Source organism: Capra hircus, chromosome 3 (genome assembly GCF_001704415.2).
Source record: "Capra hircus breed San Clemente chromosome 3, ASM170441v1, whole genome shotgun sequence".
Lineage (NCBI taxonomy): Eukaryota > Metazoa > Chordata > Mammalia > Artiodactyla > Bovidae > Capra > Capra hircus.
Genome location: NC_030810.1, coordinates 69,958,793 through 69,977,605, shown reverse-complemented (window position 1 = coordinate 69,977,605; position 18,813 = coordinate 69,958,793). Strand labels below are relative to the sequence as shown.

General features: G+C 39.8%; 1 protein-coding gene across 3 annotated transcripts in view; it reads left to right on the top strand.

The window, feature by feature from the left end:
* The window catches only part of FAM69A (family with sequence similarity 69 member A), a 126,139-nt gene that overhangs the window by 89,472 nt on the left and 17,854 nt on the right, over positions 1-18,813 (top strand). The window contains exon 1 of one of the 3 annotated variants that reach the window (XM_018045767.1): positions 15,565-16,136. The exons of the other annotated variants lie outside the window; for them this stretch is intronic. Within the exon in view, the coding sequence (XP_017901256.1) occupies positions 16,128-16,136 (9 nt within the window). The 5' untranslated portion in view covers positions 15,565-16,127. Of the gene's footprint in view, positions 1-15,564; positions 16,137-18,813 lie in introns of those variants that run through there. 3 annotated transcript variants of the gene reach the window in all.

Genomic DNA, 18,813 nt, shown 5'->3' with positions numbered 1-18,813 from the left:
TTGATATTTCTCCCAGCAGCCTTGATTCCAGCTTGTGCTTCATCCAGTCCAGCATTTCTCATGATGTACTCCACATATAAGTTAAATAAGCAGCGTGACAATATACAGCCTTGACGTATTCCTCTCGATTTGGAACCAGTCTGTTGTTTCATGTTCAGTTCTAACTGTTGCTTCCTGACCTGCATACAGATTTTTCAAGAGGCAGGTCAGGTGGTCTGGTATGCCCATCTCTTTCAGAATTTTCCACAGTTTATTATGATCTACACAGTCAAAGGCTTTGGCATAGTCAATAAAGCAGAAATAGATGTTTTTATGGAACTCTCTTGGTTTTTCGATGATCCGGTGGATGTTGGCAATTTGATCTCTGGTTCCTCTGCCTTTCCGAAACCATCTTGAACATCTGGAAGTTCACTGTTCATCTATTGCTAAAGCCTGGCTTAGAGAATTTTGAGCATTTACTAGCTTGTGAGATGAGTGCAATTGTGCGGTAGTTTGAGCATTCTTTGGCATTGCCTTTCTTTGGGATTGGAATGAAAACTGACCTTTTCCAGTCCTGTGGCCACTGCTGAGTTTTCCAAATGTGCTGGCATATTGAGTGCAGCACTTTTATAGCATCATCTTTTAGGATTTGAAATAGCTCAACTGGAATTCCATCACCTCCACTAGCTTTGTTTATAGTGATGCTTCCTAAGGCCCACTTGACTTCACATTCCAGGATGTCTGGCTCTAGATGAGTGATCACACCATCGTGATTATCTCGGTCGTGAAGATCTTTTCTGTACAGTTCTTCTGTGTATTCTTGCCACCTCTTCTTAATATCTTCTGCTTCTGTTAGGTCCATACCATTACTGTCCTTTATCGAGCCCATCTTTGCATGAAATGTTCCCTTGGTATCTCTAATTTTCTTGTAGAGATCTCTAGTCTTTCCCATTCTATTGTTTTCCTCTATTTCTTTGCACTGATCACTGAGGAAGGCTTTCTTATCTCTCCTTGCTATTCTTTGGAACTCTGCATTCAAATAGGTATATCTTTCCTTTTCTGCTTTGCTTTTGGCTTCTCTTCTTTTCAGAGCTATTTGTAAGGCCTCCTCAGACAGCCATTTTACTTTTTTGCATTTCTTTCTCTTGGGAATGGTCTTGATTCCTATCTCCTGTAAAATGTCATGAGCCTCACTCTATCAGATCTAGTCCCTTAAATCTATTTCTCACTTCCACTGTATAATTATAAGGGATTTGATTTAGGTCATACCTGAATGGTCTAGCAGTTTTCCCTACTTTCTTCAATTTAAGTCTGAATTTGGCCATAAGTAATTCATGATCTGAGCCACAGTCAGCTCCCAGTCTTGTTTTTGCTGACTGTATAGAGCTTCTCCATCTTTGGCTGCAAAGAATATAATCAGTCTGATTTTGGTATTGACCATCTGGTGATGTCCATGTGTACAGTCTTCTTTTGTGTTGTTGGAAGAGGGTTTTGCTATGACCAGTGCGTTCTCTTGGCAAAACTCTATTAGCCTTTGCCCTGCTTTATTCTGTACTTCAAGACCAAATTTGCCTATTGCTCCAGGTGTTTCTTAACTCCCTACTTTTGCATTCCAGTCCCCTATATTGAAAAGAGCATCTTTTTGGGTGTTAGGTCTAAAAGGTCTTGTAGGTCTTCATAGAACCATTCAACTTCAGCTTCTTCAGCATTACTGGTCTGGGCATAGACTTGGATTACCATTATATTGAATGGTTTACCTTGGAAACGAACAGAGATCATTCTGTTGTTTTTGAGATGGCATCCAAGTACTGCATTTCAGACTCTTGTTGACCACAATGGCTACCCCATTTCTTCCAAGGGATTCCTTCCCACAGTAGTAGATATAATGGTCAACTGAGTTAAATTCACCCATTCTAGTCCATTTTATTTCGCTGATTGCTAAAATGTTGATGTTCACTCTTGCCGTATCCTGTTTGACCGCTTCCAATTTGCTTTGATTCATGGTCCTAACATTCCAGGTTCCTATGCAATATTGCTCTTTACAGCATCGGACCTTGCTTCCATCACCAGTCACATCTGCAACTGGGTGCTGTTTTTGCTTTGGCTCCATCTCTTCATTCTTTCTGGAGTTATTTCTCCACTGATCTCCAGTAGCATATTGGGCACCTACCAACCTGGGGAATTCATCTTCCAGTGTCCTATCTTTTTTCCTTTTCATGCTGTTCATGCAGTTCTCAAGGCAAGAATACTGAAGTGGTTTGCCATTCCCTTCTCCAGTGGACCACATTCTGTCAGAACTCTCCACCATGACCTATCTGTCTTGGGTTGCCCTACCCGGCATGGTTCATAGTTTAATTGAGTTAGACAAGGCTGTGGTCCATATGATTAGATTGGTTAGTTTTCTGTGATTGCAGTTTTCACTCTGTCTGCCCTCTGATGTAGAAGGATAAGAGGCTTATGGAAGCTTCCTGATGGGAGAGACTGACTGAGGGGAAAACTGGGTCTTGTTCTGATGGGCGGGGCCATGCTCAGTAAATCTTTAATCCAATTTTCTATTGATGGATGGAGCTGTTATCCTTCCCTGCTATTTACCTGGGGCCCAACTATGGTGGAGGTAATGAAGATAATGGTGACCTCTTTCAAAAGATCCCATGGATGTACTGCTACACTCAGTGACCCCAACCCTACAGCAGGCAACCTCCAACCATGCCTCCACTGTCACCAACATAAGACAGCATATTAAAAAGCAGAGACACTACTTTGCTGACAAATGTCCGTCTAGTCAAAGCCCTGGTTTTTCTAGTATTCATGTATGGATGTGAGAGTTGGACTATAAAGAAAGCTGAGCGCTGAAGAATTGATGCTTTTGAACTGTGGTGTTGGAGAAGACTCTTGAGAGTCCCTTGGACTGCAAGGAGATCCAACCAGTCCATTCTAAAGATCAGTCCTGAATATTCATTGGAAGGATTGATGTTGAAGCTGAAGCTCCAATACTTTGGCCATCTGATGCAAAGAGCTGACTCATTGGAAAAGACCCTGCTGCTGGGAAAGCATGAAGGCAGGAGGAGAAGGGGATGACAGAGGATGAGATGGTTGGATGGCATCACTGATTCGATGGACATGAGTTTGAGCAAGCTCCGGGATTTGGTGACAGACAGGGAAGTCTAGCACACTGCAATCCATGGAGTTGCAAAGAGTCGGACAGGACTGATTGACTGAACTGAACTGAAACTTTTAATCCATTTCTGAGCCTATAAAGAAATACTATGTTGTAAAAATAAGATAAAAAAGAGAAGAAATTAATGTAATACAGTATTATTAACTAAAGTACAGATTTTGTTCAAATTTCACAAAATTTTATGCTAGTGTCCATTATTTGTTTCATACCTTATTCAAGACTCCATATTATGTTTAATTGCATTGAATAGCTTCAGCTGCATGCAACAAATTCTGGTAAATTCTCTTTTCATTTTTATTCTTTGCAAATATTTTCTAGTTTTCCTTGTTATGGCTTCTTAGAAACATCTGTCATTTAAAAGTGGACATTTAATTTCCAAATGCATGGATTTTTAAAATATCTTTTATATTAATTTCTCATTTAAATGCTTTCTTCTCTGCAATAACTCTGTTTTTTTCAGTCTTCTTATATTGAGGCTTTCAGTGGCTAAGTCAAAGAACTCTTTTGGTAAATGTCACATTCCACTTGAAAAGATATGGATTATTTTCAAATATCTTTTGACACTGATTTCTAACATAATTTCACAATGATAAGAGAACAGACTCTGTATGATTTCAGTACCTTTAGACCATGAAATTTTTGCGCCTTGTTTTATGTCCCTGGATATGTTCCAGTGTCTCCTAGTTTATAATGTGGGAACTTGAATAGACTTTGTATCCTACCGTTGTGTGAAATTTGTATAAATCTTAATTATGTTGAGTTGGTTCATAGTGCTTTTTAGGTCTACTATATTCTACTTCTCTGTATATCCATTCTATTAATTTTTAAGAGTTTGATATTAAAACTCCAACTAAAACTCTTAATTTGTCTGCTTAAAAAAGTAATTGTAATACATAGTGGAACTATATGTAACCTTGTTCTGTAAGTTCCCAGTCTCCTATAAATGTGTTATCATACTTTCATAATTTAAAACATAAAAAAGAAAGACAAAAAAACAATTACACATAAATAGGGAAAAGGGTAAACGGAGTTAAAATGTTTAAAATCCTTATCGTATTGCAGAGTAGGGGAAAAGTATTAATTAACTTTAGACTTGCTAATTCAATTATGTATTTTATTGTTTCTAGGATACCCTCTAGAATAGAAAAAGAGCACATCATTTCCAAACTAATGTAGGAAAATTGGGATAAATAATACTCAGTCCTAAAAACAGCAAGAAGGTCAAGAAAAAGAAACATAACAGGCAGAAGTAGAAAACACATAATAAGATGATAGACATCACAAATTAAATTCCCTGGGAAACAGACTCAGAGACTAAGATTTGCCCAAAGGAAGTTTGTTGCGATGGTCTTTTGAGATTAACATCTGTGAGGGAGTGAAGAAGCAAGATAGACCTGAAGAAATTTAAACTGCAATGCAGTGGTAATAAAAGCCTCAGTTGATTCTACAGGGAACCTGGAACTTGGATGCCCTTGCAAAGATGCAGGCATTTATACCCCTCTCCCTGACTAATCATTGGATACCATTCTCCATCCTCTCCCAACTTCCTTAAAGCGGATATGACCTTGGATAAGGCTGTATTCCAGCTGAGGGCAAGTCCCAAAGAAGGATTCAGCTGAGACCTGTTGACTCCCTATGTGCTCAGCAGCTAAGAGAATGAATACTCCATTTCTGAAGCAAATATGAGTGGCTTAGCATGGCACTGACTGTAGTATATCTAAACCCAAACATGTTGGTAATTAAATTAAATATAAAGGGACCAAATGCTTCAGTTAAAAGACAAAGATCGTCAGACTGTGTTAAAATTTAAAAGCAATTATATAAGATACACATCTAAAATATAAAGATGCAGATAGATTGAAAGTAAAAGAATAGGAAAACATTCTTGCATATATGCAGACTCTAAAAGGAGGAACGTTTAGAGGAAAAACCATGGCTATGTATATTCATGTAAGTTTAATATTGCACAGACTATACTTCTTTTTAATGTTTGAATTAGCTCTTACTGGCTTGAAATGCAATTCCTTTTAAATTTGCTTTCCCCGGGTTACAGGTTTGCAATAGCTGCCTAAGTAATTGTCTGGTCTTCTCCTAAATTATGGCACTATCCACACATACTTGGTCTGGTCTTAGTAAATTCCCGTTTTGAAATGTGGAGTCTAAACTGATTATCTCTCTCCCTTTGTATTATGGCATAGACTGTTCTCTTAAGTGGAATGAACTGAAACGGAGCATATAATAAGATGGCTGGTTTTCAGTTTGGGATATACATATATAAAACTGCATTATCTCAAAACCACATTTAGTGAAAACATGCTTGCCAAAGGATTACAGTATCTTGTGTATAAACTCTGAACAGATTTCCTTTAAAATCCTCAGTCAGTTTCATCTTAGTGAACTAAGGAAGATTAAAAAGGGACACAGAAGATCCAAAAGCAGCCCTATAAATACTGTTTGCTAAAGTTTAATAATGAGGGTTCTTTTCTTTCTTTGAAAGTTGACAGTTTAGCTTTTAACTTTTTTCTAGTTTTTTTCTTATTTTTCATAATTTAATATGTATTTTCAAACATACATATTTAATATGTATGTTAGTCATTATTCTGAGTATTGATACAGTGTTAACCAGAGTCCATGTCTTAAGAAGCTTATATTCTTAAAGTGGAATATGAATAATAAAAGCAAAAAACAAATAACTGACTTCATATATTAAGAAGGGCAGTGAGAAAGCATATAATAGCAGTATTTAGTAGAGAATGGCAAAGGATCCTATCTTGACCAGAGTGGTTGGGACAGGGTTTCCTGAGAAGAGGGCATTTTAAATTGAAACCTGACGAGAAGGAAATAGCTGTGTATTGGGGCAAAAAGCATTTAAAATGAGAAAGGAAGTAAGTCAAAGAAAGTGAAGTCGCTCAGTCATGTCCGGCTCTTTGTGACCCCATGGACTGTAGCCTATCAGGCTCCTCCGTCCATGGGATTTTCCAGGCAAGAGTGCTGGAGTGGATTGCCATTTCCTTCTCCAGGGGATCTTTCCGACCCAGGAATCAAACCTGGGTCTCCTGCATTGCAGGCAGACACTTTACCGTCTGAGCCACCAGGGTACAAATGTCCAAAGAACAGAGCAAGTTTGGAAAATAGGACTGGTTTCATCTGTGACTTATGAAAATATCTCATTACTTTAGTCATATTGGTATATCTTCAAACCTTGGATACTAATGGTACAATACACAAAGTATGAGGAGCTTCTTGACTATAAGTAGCTCAACCGTAACATGTTAGTCTATTGGAGAAAACACTAGCCTGGACTCAAAAAACTAGTCTTACCCTTTCCTGTGATGCATGACTTTGAATAAATGACTTCATTTTATTGACTAGCTATTAACTCCATTGTACAGGTGAGAAAAATATTTCTTTTTAAAAAATTATTTTTGGCTGTGCTGGGTGCAAAATTTATTTTTGGCTTTTGTTACAGTGTGGGCTTTTTCTAGTCACAGCGAGTGGAAACTTCTCTTTATTGCCGTGTGCAGGCTTCTCACTTGGGTGGCCTCTCTTGTTGTGGAGAATGAGCTCTACGGCTCTTGGACTTCAGTAGTTGTGGCCCGTGGTCTCAGTAGTTGCAGTTCTCGAGAACTCAGAGCCTAGGCTGAATATTAATAGTTGTGGCACACGAGATTAGTTGCTCCAGCAGGTGGGATCTTCCCAGACCAGGGATCAAACCTGTGTTTCCTGCATTGGCAGGCAGATTCTTTAACACTGAGCTACCAGGGAAGCCTCAGAAAATATTTCTGCCCTACCTGCATCACAGATTTTGTGAGGATAAAGTAGAATCTAACCAATTAAGCTGAACAATATTCTGACGTATCTATTTTTTGTTTTGTTTGAAAATAAATGTTTATTTTATCCCACAGTATGAAAAACAAAGACATTTTTTGGGCAGCTGAAGTATCTTGACATATCTGTTGAATACAGAGAACTTGATTTCCTTTGGCCTGGGGCAAGTACCCTAGTGTTTGTCCCTGTAACAATTTGTACTTCAGAATTTCCTTAGAAGATTGCTCTGACTCTCTTACTTAGAGCATTGCCTCCAAGGTGAGCATATTGTCTAGGATGGGAACAACAGGTGATTGACACAGTGTTATAAGCAGTTTACTTACGTTTAAGAATCATGATCTGTCTCAGTTTACATAGCTTTCTTTTTCTCTGTGTATCTCTATCTCTGTCTTTTCCCCTTTCCTTCCATTTGTGTGTAATGGTTCCTATTTATTCTAGTAAAGTGCATCAGCTTTGGAATAAATGAAATTCAGGTTTGAGTTCCAGCTTTGCCATTCCTTAGCTGTAAAAGTTAGGCAAATTATTTGGCCTCTATAAAATGGGGATTAATAATACTACATGTCTCATCAGGTGGTTGTAAGGATAAAATGAGTTCATGTATTAAAAGGCTTAATACAATACTTAACACTTGACACACAAAGGTATCTCATTTATACCTTTGAATATGACTAGGAAGATAAGATGGAGAAGGCAATGGCACCCCACTCCAGTACTCTTGCCTGGAAAATCCCATGGATGGAGGAGCCTGGTGGGCTACAGTCCATGGGGTCACTAAGAGTCGGAGACGACTGAGCGACTTCACTTTGACTTTTCACTTTCATGCATTGGAGAAGGAAATGGCAACCCACTCCAGTATTCTTGCCTGGAGAATCCCAGGGACGGCGGAGCCTGGTGGGCTGCCATCTATGGGGTCGCACAGAGTCAGACATGACTGAAACGACTTAGTAGTAGTAGGAGGAGGAAGATAAGACCTATACGAACAGGTTTATGTACATGACATTATATGATCAGTTGTATCAATCAAGGTTCAAGCAGAGAATCAGAGCCAATAAAAATGCATATTAAGGGATTATTATTTTAAATTTTATTAATATAAACTTATTAATATTATTTATGATTAACATGGGTGGACCTCAGGGACATTATGCTAGGTGATATGAGAAAGACAAATACCACATGATCATGTTTTTATGTGGAATCTAAAATATAATAACAACAAAATCCAGCTCATAGATGCAGAGAACATATTAGTCTTTGCCAGAGGAGGGGGTGTAAGGTGGGCAAAATTGCTGAAGTGGATCAAAAGTACCAAACTTCCAGTTATAAAATAAATAAGTCATGAGGACATAAAGTACTTGATGGTGAGTATAGTTCATAATACTGTAGCCAGTGAATCACAGCCTTGGTCATTGGGCCTTTTGGCTACCTGTAAATTAACATCTTTTCCTCTTTTATCTTTTTATAATAAATTTCAAAAACAAACAATTTTGAACAAATCAGCTATGTATTTCATATGCGTTATGTACTATACGTGAATTAGTCTAATTTAGTCATTAAACATTTCTTATAAATTCAATATTGAAAATCACTGGAGAATGTTAGTATTACTGCCCTGAGATGTTCTTCACTAACCAATGGATAATTTTTGGCAAAAGATATTGTAAAGAAATAAGACCTGTGTTCTGCTCTTCTTTGTTTAAAGGCAGCTCTCACTGAAACTAAGGGCAACCAGTAACTAACCCTAATTAGATGTGCTCGGGAAGGATCCATTATTTTCCCAGTTATGCTTTTTCTTTTTTCCACCAAGCTAGTTATAATATGTTATACATTTTCTCTGATCAGTTCAGTTCAGTTCAGTCGCTCAGTCATGTGTGGCTCTTTGCAACCCCATGAACTGCAGCACGCCAGGCCTCCCTGTCCATCACCAACTCCCAGAGTTCACTCAGACTCACGTCCATCGAGTCCGTGATGCCATCCAGCCATCTCATCCTCTGTCGTCCCCTTCTCCTCCTACCCCCAATCCCTCCCAGCATCAGAGTCTTTCCAATGAGTCAACTCTTGGCATGAGGTGGCCAAAGTACTGGAGTTTCAGCTTTTGCATCATTTCTTCCAAAGAAATCCCAGGGCTGATCTCCTTCAGAGTGGACTGGTTGGATCTCCTTGCAGTCCAAGGGACTCTCAAGAGTCTTCTCCAACACCACAGTTCAAAAGCATCAATTCTCTGGCGCTCAACCTTCTTCACAGTCCAGCTCTCACATCCATACGTGACTACTGGAAAAACCATAGCCTTGACTAGACGGACCTTAGTCGGCAAAGTAATGTCTCTGCTTTTGAATATACTATCTAGGTTGGTCATAACTTTTCTTCCAAGGAGTAAGCATCTTTTAGTTTCATGGCTGCAGTCACCATCTGCAGTGATTTTGGAGCCCCCCAAAATAAAGTCTGACACTGTTTCCACTGTTTCCCCATCTATTTGCCATGAAGTGATGGGACTGGATGCCATGATCTTAGTTTTCTGAATGTTGAGCTTTAAGCCAACTTTTTCACTCTCCTCTTTCACTTTCATCAAGAGGCTTTTTAGTTCCTCTTCACTTTCTGCCATAAGTGTGGTGTCATCTGCATATCTGAGGTTATTGATATTTCTCCCGGCAATCTTGATTCCAGCTTGTGTTCCTTCCAGTCCAGCGTTTCTCATGATGTACTCTGCATAGAAGTTAAATAAGCAGGGTGACAATATATAGCCTTGACGTACTGCTTTTCCTATTTGGAACCAATCTGTTGTTCCATATCCAGTTCTAACTGTTTCTTCCTGACCTGCATACAGATTTCTCTGATCATAGCTATCACTAATTCACTTGTTATTTCAGCAAAATCCTATTTTGTGCCTAACCATAAAGAATGTTTATACAGTTTGACTCTGGTTTGCTGGGTTCTTTAGAAAAGAAAAAAGAATGATGAAGGAGGGAGAGAAATTTTCCTTCTATAGGTTTTTCAAAACAACTTTAATATTGAAATTTCTGGCATGTTCCTCCATGATCAAGAGTGTTTGTTCTAAGGCTCTACCTCAGCAAATAATGAGGAATCATTCTTGTGACACATTCTGGTGAACCTTTGTGACTATTATATGAGCAAATGCTTTAAAATGTAAGCATTAAAAGATGAAAGAGCCTGTAGATTTTACTACAGTCTCTTAAGATTTAATTTCTAAAGATAATGGTTTGTTGCTTAAAACCATTAGCTTCAGTTCAGTTCAGTTGCTCAGTCGTGTCCGACTCTTTGTGACCCCATGAACCACAGCACACCAGGCCTCCCTGTCCATCACCAACTCCCGGAGTCCGCCCAAATCCATGTCCATCGAGTCGGTGATGCCATCCAACCATCTCATCCTCTGTCGTCCCCTTCTCCTCCTGCCCTCAATCTTTCCCAGTGTCAGGGTCTTTTCAAATGAGTCAGCTCTTCACATCAGGTGTCTAAAGTACTGGAGTTTCAGCTTCAATATCAGTCCTTCCAATGAACACCCAGGACTGATCTCCTTTAGGATGGACTGGTTGGATCTGCTTGCAGTCCAAGGGACTCACAAGAGTCTTCTCCAACCCTCAGTTCAAAAGCATCAATTCTTCAGCGCTCAGCTTTCTTTATAGTCCAACTCACACAGCCATACATGACCACTGGAAAAACCATAGCCTTGACTAGACGTACCTTTGTTGACAAAGTAATGTCTCTGCTTTTTAATATGCTGTCTAGGTTGGTCATAACTTTCCTTCCAAGGAGTAAGCATCTTTAATTTCATGGCTGCAGTCACCCTCTGTGGTGATTTTGGAGCCCAGAAAAATAAAGTCTGACACTGTTTCCACTGTTTCTCCATCTATTTGCCATGAAGTGATGGGACTGGATGCCATGAGCTTAGTTTTCTGAATGTTGGGCTTTAAGCCAACTTTTTCACTCTCCTCTTTCATCAAGAGGCTCTTTAGTTCTTCTTCACTTTCTGCCATAAGTGTGGTGTCATTTGCATATCTGAGGTTATTGATATTTCTCCCGGCAATCTTGATTCCAGCTTGTGCTTCCTCCAGCCCAGCATTTCTCATGATGTACTCTGCATAGAAGTTAAATAAGCAGGGTGACAATATACAGCCTTGACATACTCCTTTTCCTATTTGGAACCAGTCTGTTGTTCCATTTCCAGTTCTAACTGTTGCTTCCTGACCTGCATACAGGTTTCTTAAGAGGCAGGTCAAGTGTTCTGGTGTTCTCATCTTTTTCAGAATTTTCCACAGTTTGTTGTGATCCACATAGTCAAAGGCTTTGGTATGGTCAATAAAGCAGAAATAGATGTTTTTCTGGAACTCTTTTGCTTTTTCGATGATCCAGCGGATGTTGGCAATTTGATCTCCAGTTCCTCTGTGTTTTCTAAAACCAGCGTGAACATCTGGAAGTTCATGGTTCAAGTATTGCTTAACATATACTAAATTCAGGATATTTAGAACCATGTTTTCAGTAAGAGAGCAGTACATAACTAGTGGTTTCATTGAGCTTTCATTTGCTCAGAATCAATTATTGTTTGGTTCTAGAGGTTCACTTTGTGCTGTTATCCTATATTTTTAGAACCAGTTCACTTGGAACATACTGCTTTTGAAGTACAAGCTTAATTTTTTCTTTTTAAAAGTATGGCTTTCCTTTATGCCAACTTGAGTTAGGTTCCCAATCTCTTATTTGCAAACTCACAGGAAAATATTTACTAAACAAGTTTATTTCAAATCTTAACAGACATAAGCCCCAGAAGAGCTTCCCACGTGGTTCAGTGGTAAAAAATCTGCCTGCCAAGCAGGAGACAAAAGAGACATGGGTTTGATCCCTGGGTCAGGAAGATCCCCTGGAGAAGGAAATGGCAACCCACTCCAGTATTCTTGCCTGGGAAATCCCATGGACAGAGGAGCCTGGCAGGCTACAGTTCATGGGGTCACAAAAGAGTCAGACACAATTTAGCGATTAAACAACAACACAACAACAACGTAATTGAGACTGGAAGAAGGGTTGCTAGATTTATGAAACAAAACAGGAAAAAGAAAATAGTATACCCAGTTAAATTTGACTTCAAAATAATGTGTTTTTAGTGTATGTCCCCAATATTACCAGTGAATAGTTAATAATTTTTTAGTATATGTCCCATGCAATATATTTTTTCATTGAGTAATCCTGAGAAGATTCCAGAAGACTTTCTAGAAGAGGTTATATCTGGACTGAATTTTGAAGATTGAGCAGTGCAGGCAGAAAAGGGCTTGTGCAAAGCTACAAAGATATGAATGAATGCTGCATTCCAGAAACAGCCTGGCTAGAGCAGAGCGCATGGGGAGCAGTTTATAGAGGTCAAGTGAGCAGAGTCAAATTCAGAGAACTATGCGTGTTGTGTTAAGGGTAGCAGAGAATCAATAGAAGGTTTTAGACAGGGAAGTGAGTGATTAGATTTATGTGTCAGATGAGTGTCACTGTTTGTGGCAGAGATTGGATCAGGTAGGAGACTGTCACACACGGAGACCAGTTTTACGGTCGTTGTTTTGCAGGCCCAGAGCAGTGAGAGTTTAACCCGCAGCCTTGGCAGTGGGAGTGGAGGGGAAGAAATTGCTTCAAAGTATATCAAGGAAATAATTTGACCGCCGGCACGTGGTGATGAGCTGAACATGGGAGGATTAGGAAGAAGGAGGCGGTTAGGACAACTCTTTGTTCCCTCTCTTGGATGCCTGAGTGGATGATGGCACCTTTCAATGAGGTAGGGAATAAAGGAGAATGACCCTCAGGGAGAAGAAGGCACGAGATGGTGAATTCGGTTTTGTGAAGGTTAAATATAAAGTACATGTAAGTTACCCAAATGGAGATTGGAGATGTCCAAAAAGCACTTAGATATTTAATTCAGGAGAAAGACCTGTGTAAGGACAGAGATTTGTTAGAGGCATGGGAATAAATGTTACCATGATAACGTACAGAGAACCCAAAGAAAGTAGAACAAAACCCTGGAAAAACAACAATATTTATAATGATGAGAAAGGACTGAAGGTTATAATTCAGAATTCATAGTCAAATGTGTTATAAGTATTTTCAAAGTCTAATAGGATCCAAGAGCTTCAAAGCCAAAATACATTGGATCAGATTTGAATGGGAGGAAAGAAGTATCGATACCAAGTTTAAATACTACTGTTTCTAGAAACTGTGCTGGGAATTTGTTGGTTTGAGTTTGCTTTGGTTTTAGTTTTTTTTAATTGTGGTAAAATCCACATAACATTTACTATGTTAACCATGTTTGCTTTTTAGTTTGTTATTACTTTTTGTCTTCACTTTATTGAGGTATAATTGACAAATAAAATTGTAAGATAGTTAAAAAGTATGTGGTAAAAGAAAATCAAGTATCTGGTGATTTGGCATACATATACACTATGAAAAGATCCCCCCTCGAGTTAGTTATCACATTCATTACCTAACATATTTACTCTTTTGGTGTATGTGAGAAAAATTAAGTTCTACTCTCTTAGCAGATCTAAATTATACAATACAGTGTTACAGCTGTACCTGTAGTCACCATGTTATGTTAGATCCTTAGACGGTCTTCATTTTATAACTGAAAGTCTGTACCCTTTACTGTCCTCTTCTTATTTCCCCACCCTCTCAGCCTTTGGCAACCACTTCCCCACTCTCTTGCTTCTATGATCTTTTATTTTATTTGTTTTCATATTTCACTCAGGAGTGATAGCATCCAGTATTTGTGTTTCCCTCTGTGGCTTATTTCTTGTAGCATGATATCCTGCAGGTTCATTCATGTTATTGCAAATGACAGGCTGAATAATATTTCACTGTATCCATATACCGCATTTTCTTAATCCACTCCTCTGTCCATGGACTCTTAAGTCATTCCTATAACCTTGGCTACTGTGAATAAGACTGCAGTGAATGTGGAAGTGTAGCTGTCTCTTTGAAATAATGATTCTGTTTCCTTTGGATGTATACCCAGATTTGATATTGCTGGATCACCTGCTAGTTCTGGTTTTAATCTCTTGAGGAGCTACCCTACTATTTCCATAGCACACGTTCACTGTTTTAAATGTACAGTTCAGTAGTGTTAGGTTTATTCACATTGTTTTGCATCCAGTCTCCGTAACTTTTTCATCTTGCAAAACTGAAACTCCATACACCTTAAATAGCAACTTTCCATTTTTCCCTCCTCCCAAGGCCTTGGTGGCTCAGCTAGTAAAGAATCTACCTGCAGTGCAGAAGACCATGGTTCGATCCCTGGGTTGGGAAGTTCCCCTGGAGAAGGGATAGGCTCCCCACTCCAATATTCTTGGGCTTCCCTGCTGGCTCAGACAGTAAAGAATCCGCGTACAATGAGAGAGTCCTGGGTTTGATCTCTGGGTCAGGAATGTCCCCTGGAGAAGGGAATGGCAACCCACGCCCAGTATTCTTTCTGGAGAATTCCATGAACAGAGGAGCCTGGTGGGCTACAGCCCATGGGGTCACAAAAGTCTGATGCAACTGAGCTGCTTTCACTTTCAAGCCCCTGGCAACCACCGTTCTACCTTCTGTTTCTGTGAGTTTGACTGCTTTAAAGATCTCATGTAAGTGGAATAGCACAGTATAGTTACACTTGAACCGCATGGATTTGAACTGCATGGGTTGACTTATGGTGGATTCTTTTCACTAAATACATACTACAGTATTATATGACTTGCAGTTGGTTGAATCTGTGGATTAAGGACCATGGATACAGACAGCTGACTGTAAAGTTATACCCAGATTTTGTACTGGGGAGGGGATCAGTGCCCTTAACCCCCGTATTGTTCAAGGATCAGCTGTGTTCGTCTTTTTGTGACTGGCTTCTTTCACTTAGCATAGTATCTTGAAGGTTCATCCATGTTGTAGCATATGTTAGAATCTCCTTCCTTTTTAAGGCTGAATAATATTCCATTCTGTGTATATAACACATTTTGTTTATCCATTCATCCATCCAGCCACCCGTAGATTCTTGGCCTGCCTCCACCTTTTGGCCGGGAAATTGATTTAAACCCCAGGTTGGGCATGCACACTTCCTTAGATTCTATTTTGAAAGATAATGGTAGCCACAGAAAATTTTGATATAGGTAAGTATGATCTATTGCCACACAACCTTTTTACTAGGTTATAATGAAAATGATTTCTACTATATACACAGGCATTTATTCAGCACATATTTATTTATAAGCAGTCATAAAACATTTCATATAATCAGTCTGTATCAGGTGGCTCAGTGATAAAGTAATCTTCCTGCCAAGCTGGAGACACAGGTTCAATCCCTAGCCTAGGAAGATACCCAAGAGAAGGAAAGGGCAACCCACTCCAGTATTCTTGCCTGGAGAATCCCATAGACAGCAGAGCCTGGTAGGCTGCAGTCCGTGGGGTTGCCAAAGAGTTGGACACAACTTACCGACCAAACAGTAACAACAACAAACCCATTAAAGTTCTAACTCTGGCCTTTTAATTGCCCAGTGAACTTTCATGAAAGATTTCAGAGGCAGGCTACTGTTACCCTTATAATTAGCCTCAAGAAACTAGAAATTCTGAACCAGTGATTCTCAAAATGTGGTCTCTGATTAGCAGCGGCACTAGTATCACCTGGAGACTTGCTACAAATGTAAAACTGCAGCCCCACCTAAAACCTAATGATTCAGAAACTCTGAGAGTGCACTCCAGCTCTCTGTTCTAACAAGATGTTCAGGTGAGCTGAAGCTCCCTACAGGTTGAGAACTTAGCTCTAGGTGCCTCCCTAAAGACAACGGTATGACTTCTACTGGTTCTTATAACATTCCCTCTCTGTGAAAGAGTAGGAATATCTTATATTTTAGCCAACGCACATCTCTCAGTTTCACCAGTGATAGCTCATTTCTACCTTCACATGCCGCAAGTTTCACTTGTAAAATCCTAATTTGCTAATTAACCGTATCGCAGCAGCAGCAGCAGAGATGGACCAATCTTTATCAAGATACAGAAAACAGAAGCCCTCACAGCCTCTGGAGCATGGGCTTTCTTGCTGCCTTATTAGAACACCAGTCAAGCACCTGTGCGTTCCTGACTGGGGTATTAGAGGCGCCTGGACCATCAACAGGCCCACATAGCACACTGTATGCTGCAGGTAAAGTGCATGATAACAGAAGGGAAGGGAAGAGTGGAGAGGGTGCGTGTGTGCGTGTGAGGGTGTGAAAGGAGAGAGAAAGAAACTGAGAGTGATGAGCACTGTTAATGTCTGAGAGAAGTCAGGAGAGAGAAAGAGTGAGAGGTTGACGATACGGTGAGAATGCAGAGAATGGTGAAGTTGCTTAAAAATAGCTGATGTAGGCAATGGGCAAGGGCACTGACTAGAGACTCAAGAGAATTTTCAGGAATTAAGAACCCAACTATTGTGCTTCTTCCTAAGTAAGGAGAAATTGATAATTGTCTGAAATACGTTTTTAGAATGTGGGTCTTAGAAAATCATTTGAAACTTAGTACTATACAACTGTTCATTGTTACCGCCTCTTGTGGTCCAGTTTCCATAGTTCGTGAAGTTATTGTCAGCACAAATGGGTTTCATCAAATTTAGCTGAAGAGTGCCATCTTCTGGTACCATGAGGTATGTGCAAGCAAAAGAGGTGAATAGTAAAATCCTCATAGTTAAATAAAGCCTTTGATGTTTTCTGCTCAGTATCGTATAAAGTTGAACATTCTCTGTAGTCTCTGTGTCTTTTTAGTTAGAAGATCAGATTACTGACAGTGATTCTAGTTTGTGTGTATGGCTGAGCCTGAAAACAAGACAAAACGAAAAACAGAACAATATGTGGCTGGCCATCCTTTTCATAAAAGCATGTGGGAAATTTGCTTTTAGTTTGTGATGGAAGCCACAAGTTGAAGAGCCTGTTCTTTGTGACTACCTCTTTGATGCAGGCTTGGCTTGGCGCCTTTGCTTAAAACAAGAATGTGATTCTTGTAGCTGAATGCCCGCTGAATGTCTTCACTGTTTCACAGTTTACTAATAAGATACTGGTTTGTTCCTTTTTTTTTTTTTAGTGTTTTAAATATTATGAGAAGGCATTCATTTTATCCTCAATGAGGTTTTAAAATCAAAAGCTCTATGTTTTTATGCTGGTTATTTAATAAGCATTTATTAGACACTTAAGCAATTCCCACCTCTGTGCTATGTGCCAGAGGGAAAGGGAAGTTCAGAGATGGCAAGGACCATCTTGTCTTGTCTGTGCTTTCAAATCATCTCACATTGTATTAGGGAAGATAATGTGCACGTAAACGAAGTTAGGCTTGGGAATACAGGGAGAGAAAGAACAGGAATATAAGCTCAGGAAGGAAATAATACAGCCTTGGGATTGTTCCCTGGAAGACAGGTGTGGTAGAAACAACCACTTTGAATCCTGACCTGGGGTGGAGTTGCAGATAAAGTGTGCCTCAGGATGCAGGAGCCAAAGATTAGTTAAAGCAGGGAGCTCTCCTAGGCCTGTTCCAGGAGTTGTTCATAACAGAATGCCCTGTTTCTAGATAAAACCCAGAATACTCTTAATCCATTCATCTATCCAGTAAGAACTTTTTCTATACATTTGATTATACACAAAGTTCCAAGGAAACAAATATGAAAGTTGTGTCCCTGCTTTGAGTTGTTGTGTAAAAGGCATGAGCATTTATCAGGAGCACAGGGGATGGACATGCGACTCCATCACTATTAAACATGCTCTAAATGTTGCCCTCCAGGATAAGTAATTCTGGTTCTTTTACTTGGGTAGTTAAAAGCACAGGCTCTGGAGGCAGACTGTCTGGGTTTGGACCAGCGCCACCACTAATGTGCTCTGCAAGTTTCTTTTTTTTCTTTTGTCATTTTCTAAAAATGCATATATTCAAACAAAATCATCATTTTTTTGGTATAAAATTTGTAATAGTCTCTGTTTTTAATGTCTGCAGAATATGTGGTGATAGCCCCTCTTTCGTGCCTGGTATTTTCTTAACGTCTTCTTTTTCTTCATCAGATTTATTTCTGCAAGTTTCTTAACCTTCTTGTGACCTCTCTTGCTTCAGTTTCTTTACCAGTAAAATGGAAATAATGATAATACCTCTTTCATAGGGTGGTTGTGAGGATCGAAGAGAAATATAACATGAAAAGTTCTTAGAACAATGTTGACCTATAGAAAACAAAACAACAAACACCTGTGCACTTCCCACCTAGACAGCAGACCTTAACCCTTTGCCATAGTCTCTTCATTTGTATAGATTTTAAAATAATGGCATCTAATTACATGTGGCTGCGCTGGGTCTTCGTTGCTGCGTGCGCGTTTCTCCGGTTGTGGCAAGGGTTTCTCTCTAGTTGCGGTGCACGGCTGCCCACTGCGGTGGCTTCTCTTGTGGCAGAGCACGGGCTCCAGGACCCTCAGGCTCTGTAGTTGCAACTCCCGCGCTCTAGAGCACAGGCTCAGCTGTTGTGGTGCACGGGCTTAGCTGTTCCACAGCATGTGGGATCTTCCTGGACCAGGGATGGAACCCATGTCTCCTGCATTGGCAGGTGGATTCTTTACCACTGAGCCCTCAGGGAAGCCCTATTTTTTTAGAGATCTTTAAAATTTTATTTATTCATTTATTTTTGGTTGTGCTGTGTCTTTGTTGCAGTGTGCAGGCTTCTAATTGCGATTGGCTTATCTTGTTATGGCAGGCCCAGTTGTGGCTCAGACAGTAAAGAATCTGCCCGCAGTGCAGGAGACCTGGGTTCAATCCCTGGGCTGGGCAGATCTCCTGGAGAAGAGAATGGCAGCCCACTCCAGTATTCTTGCCTGGAGAAT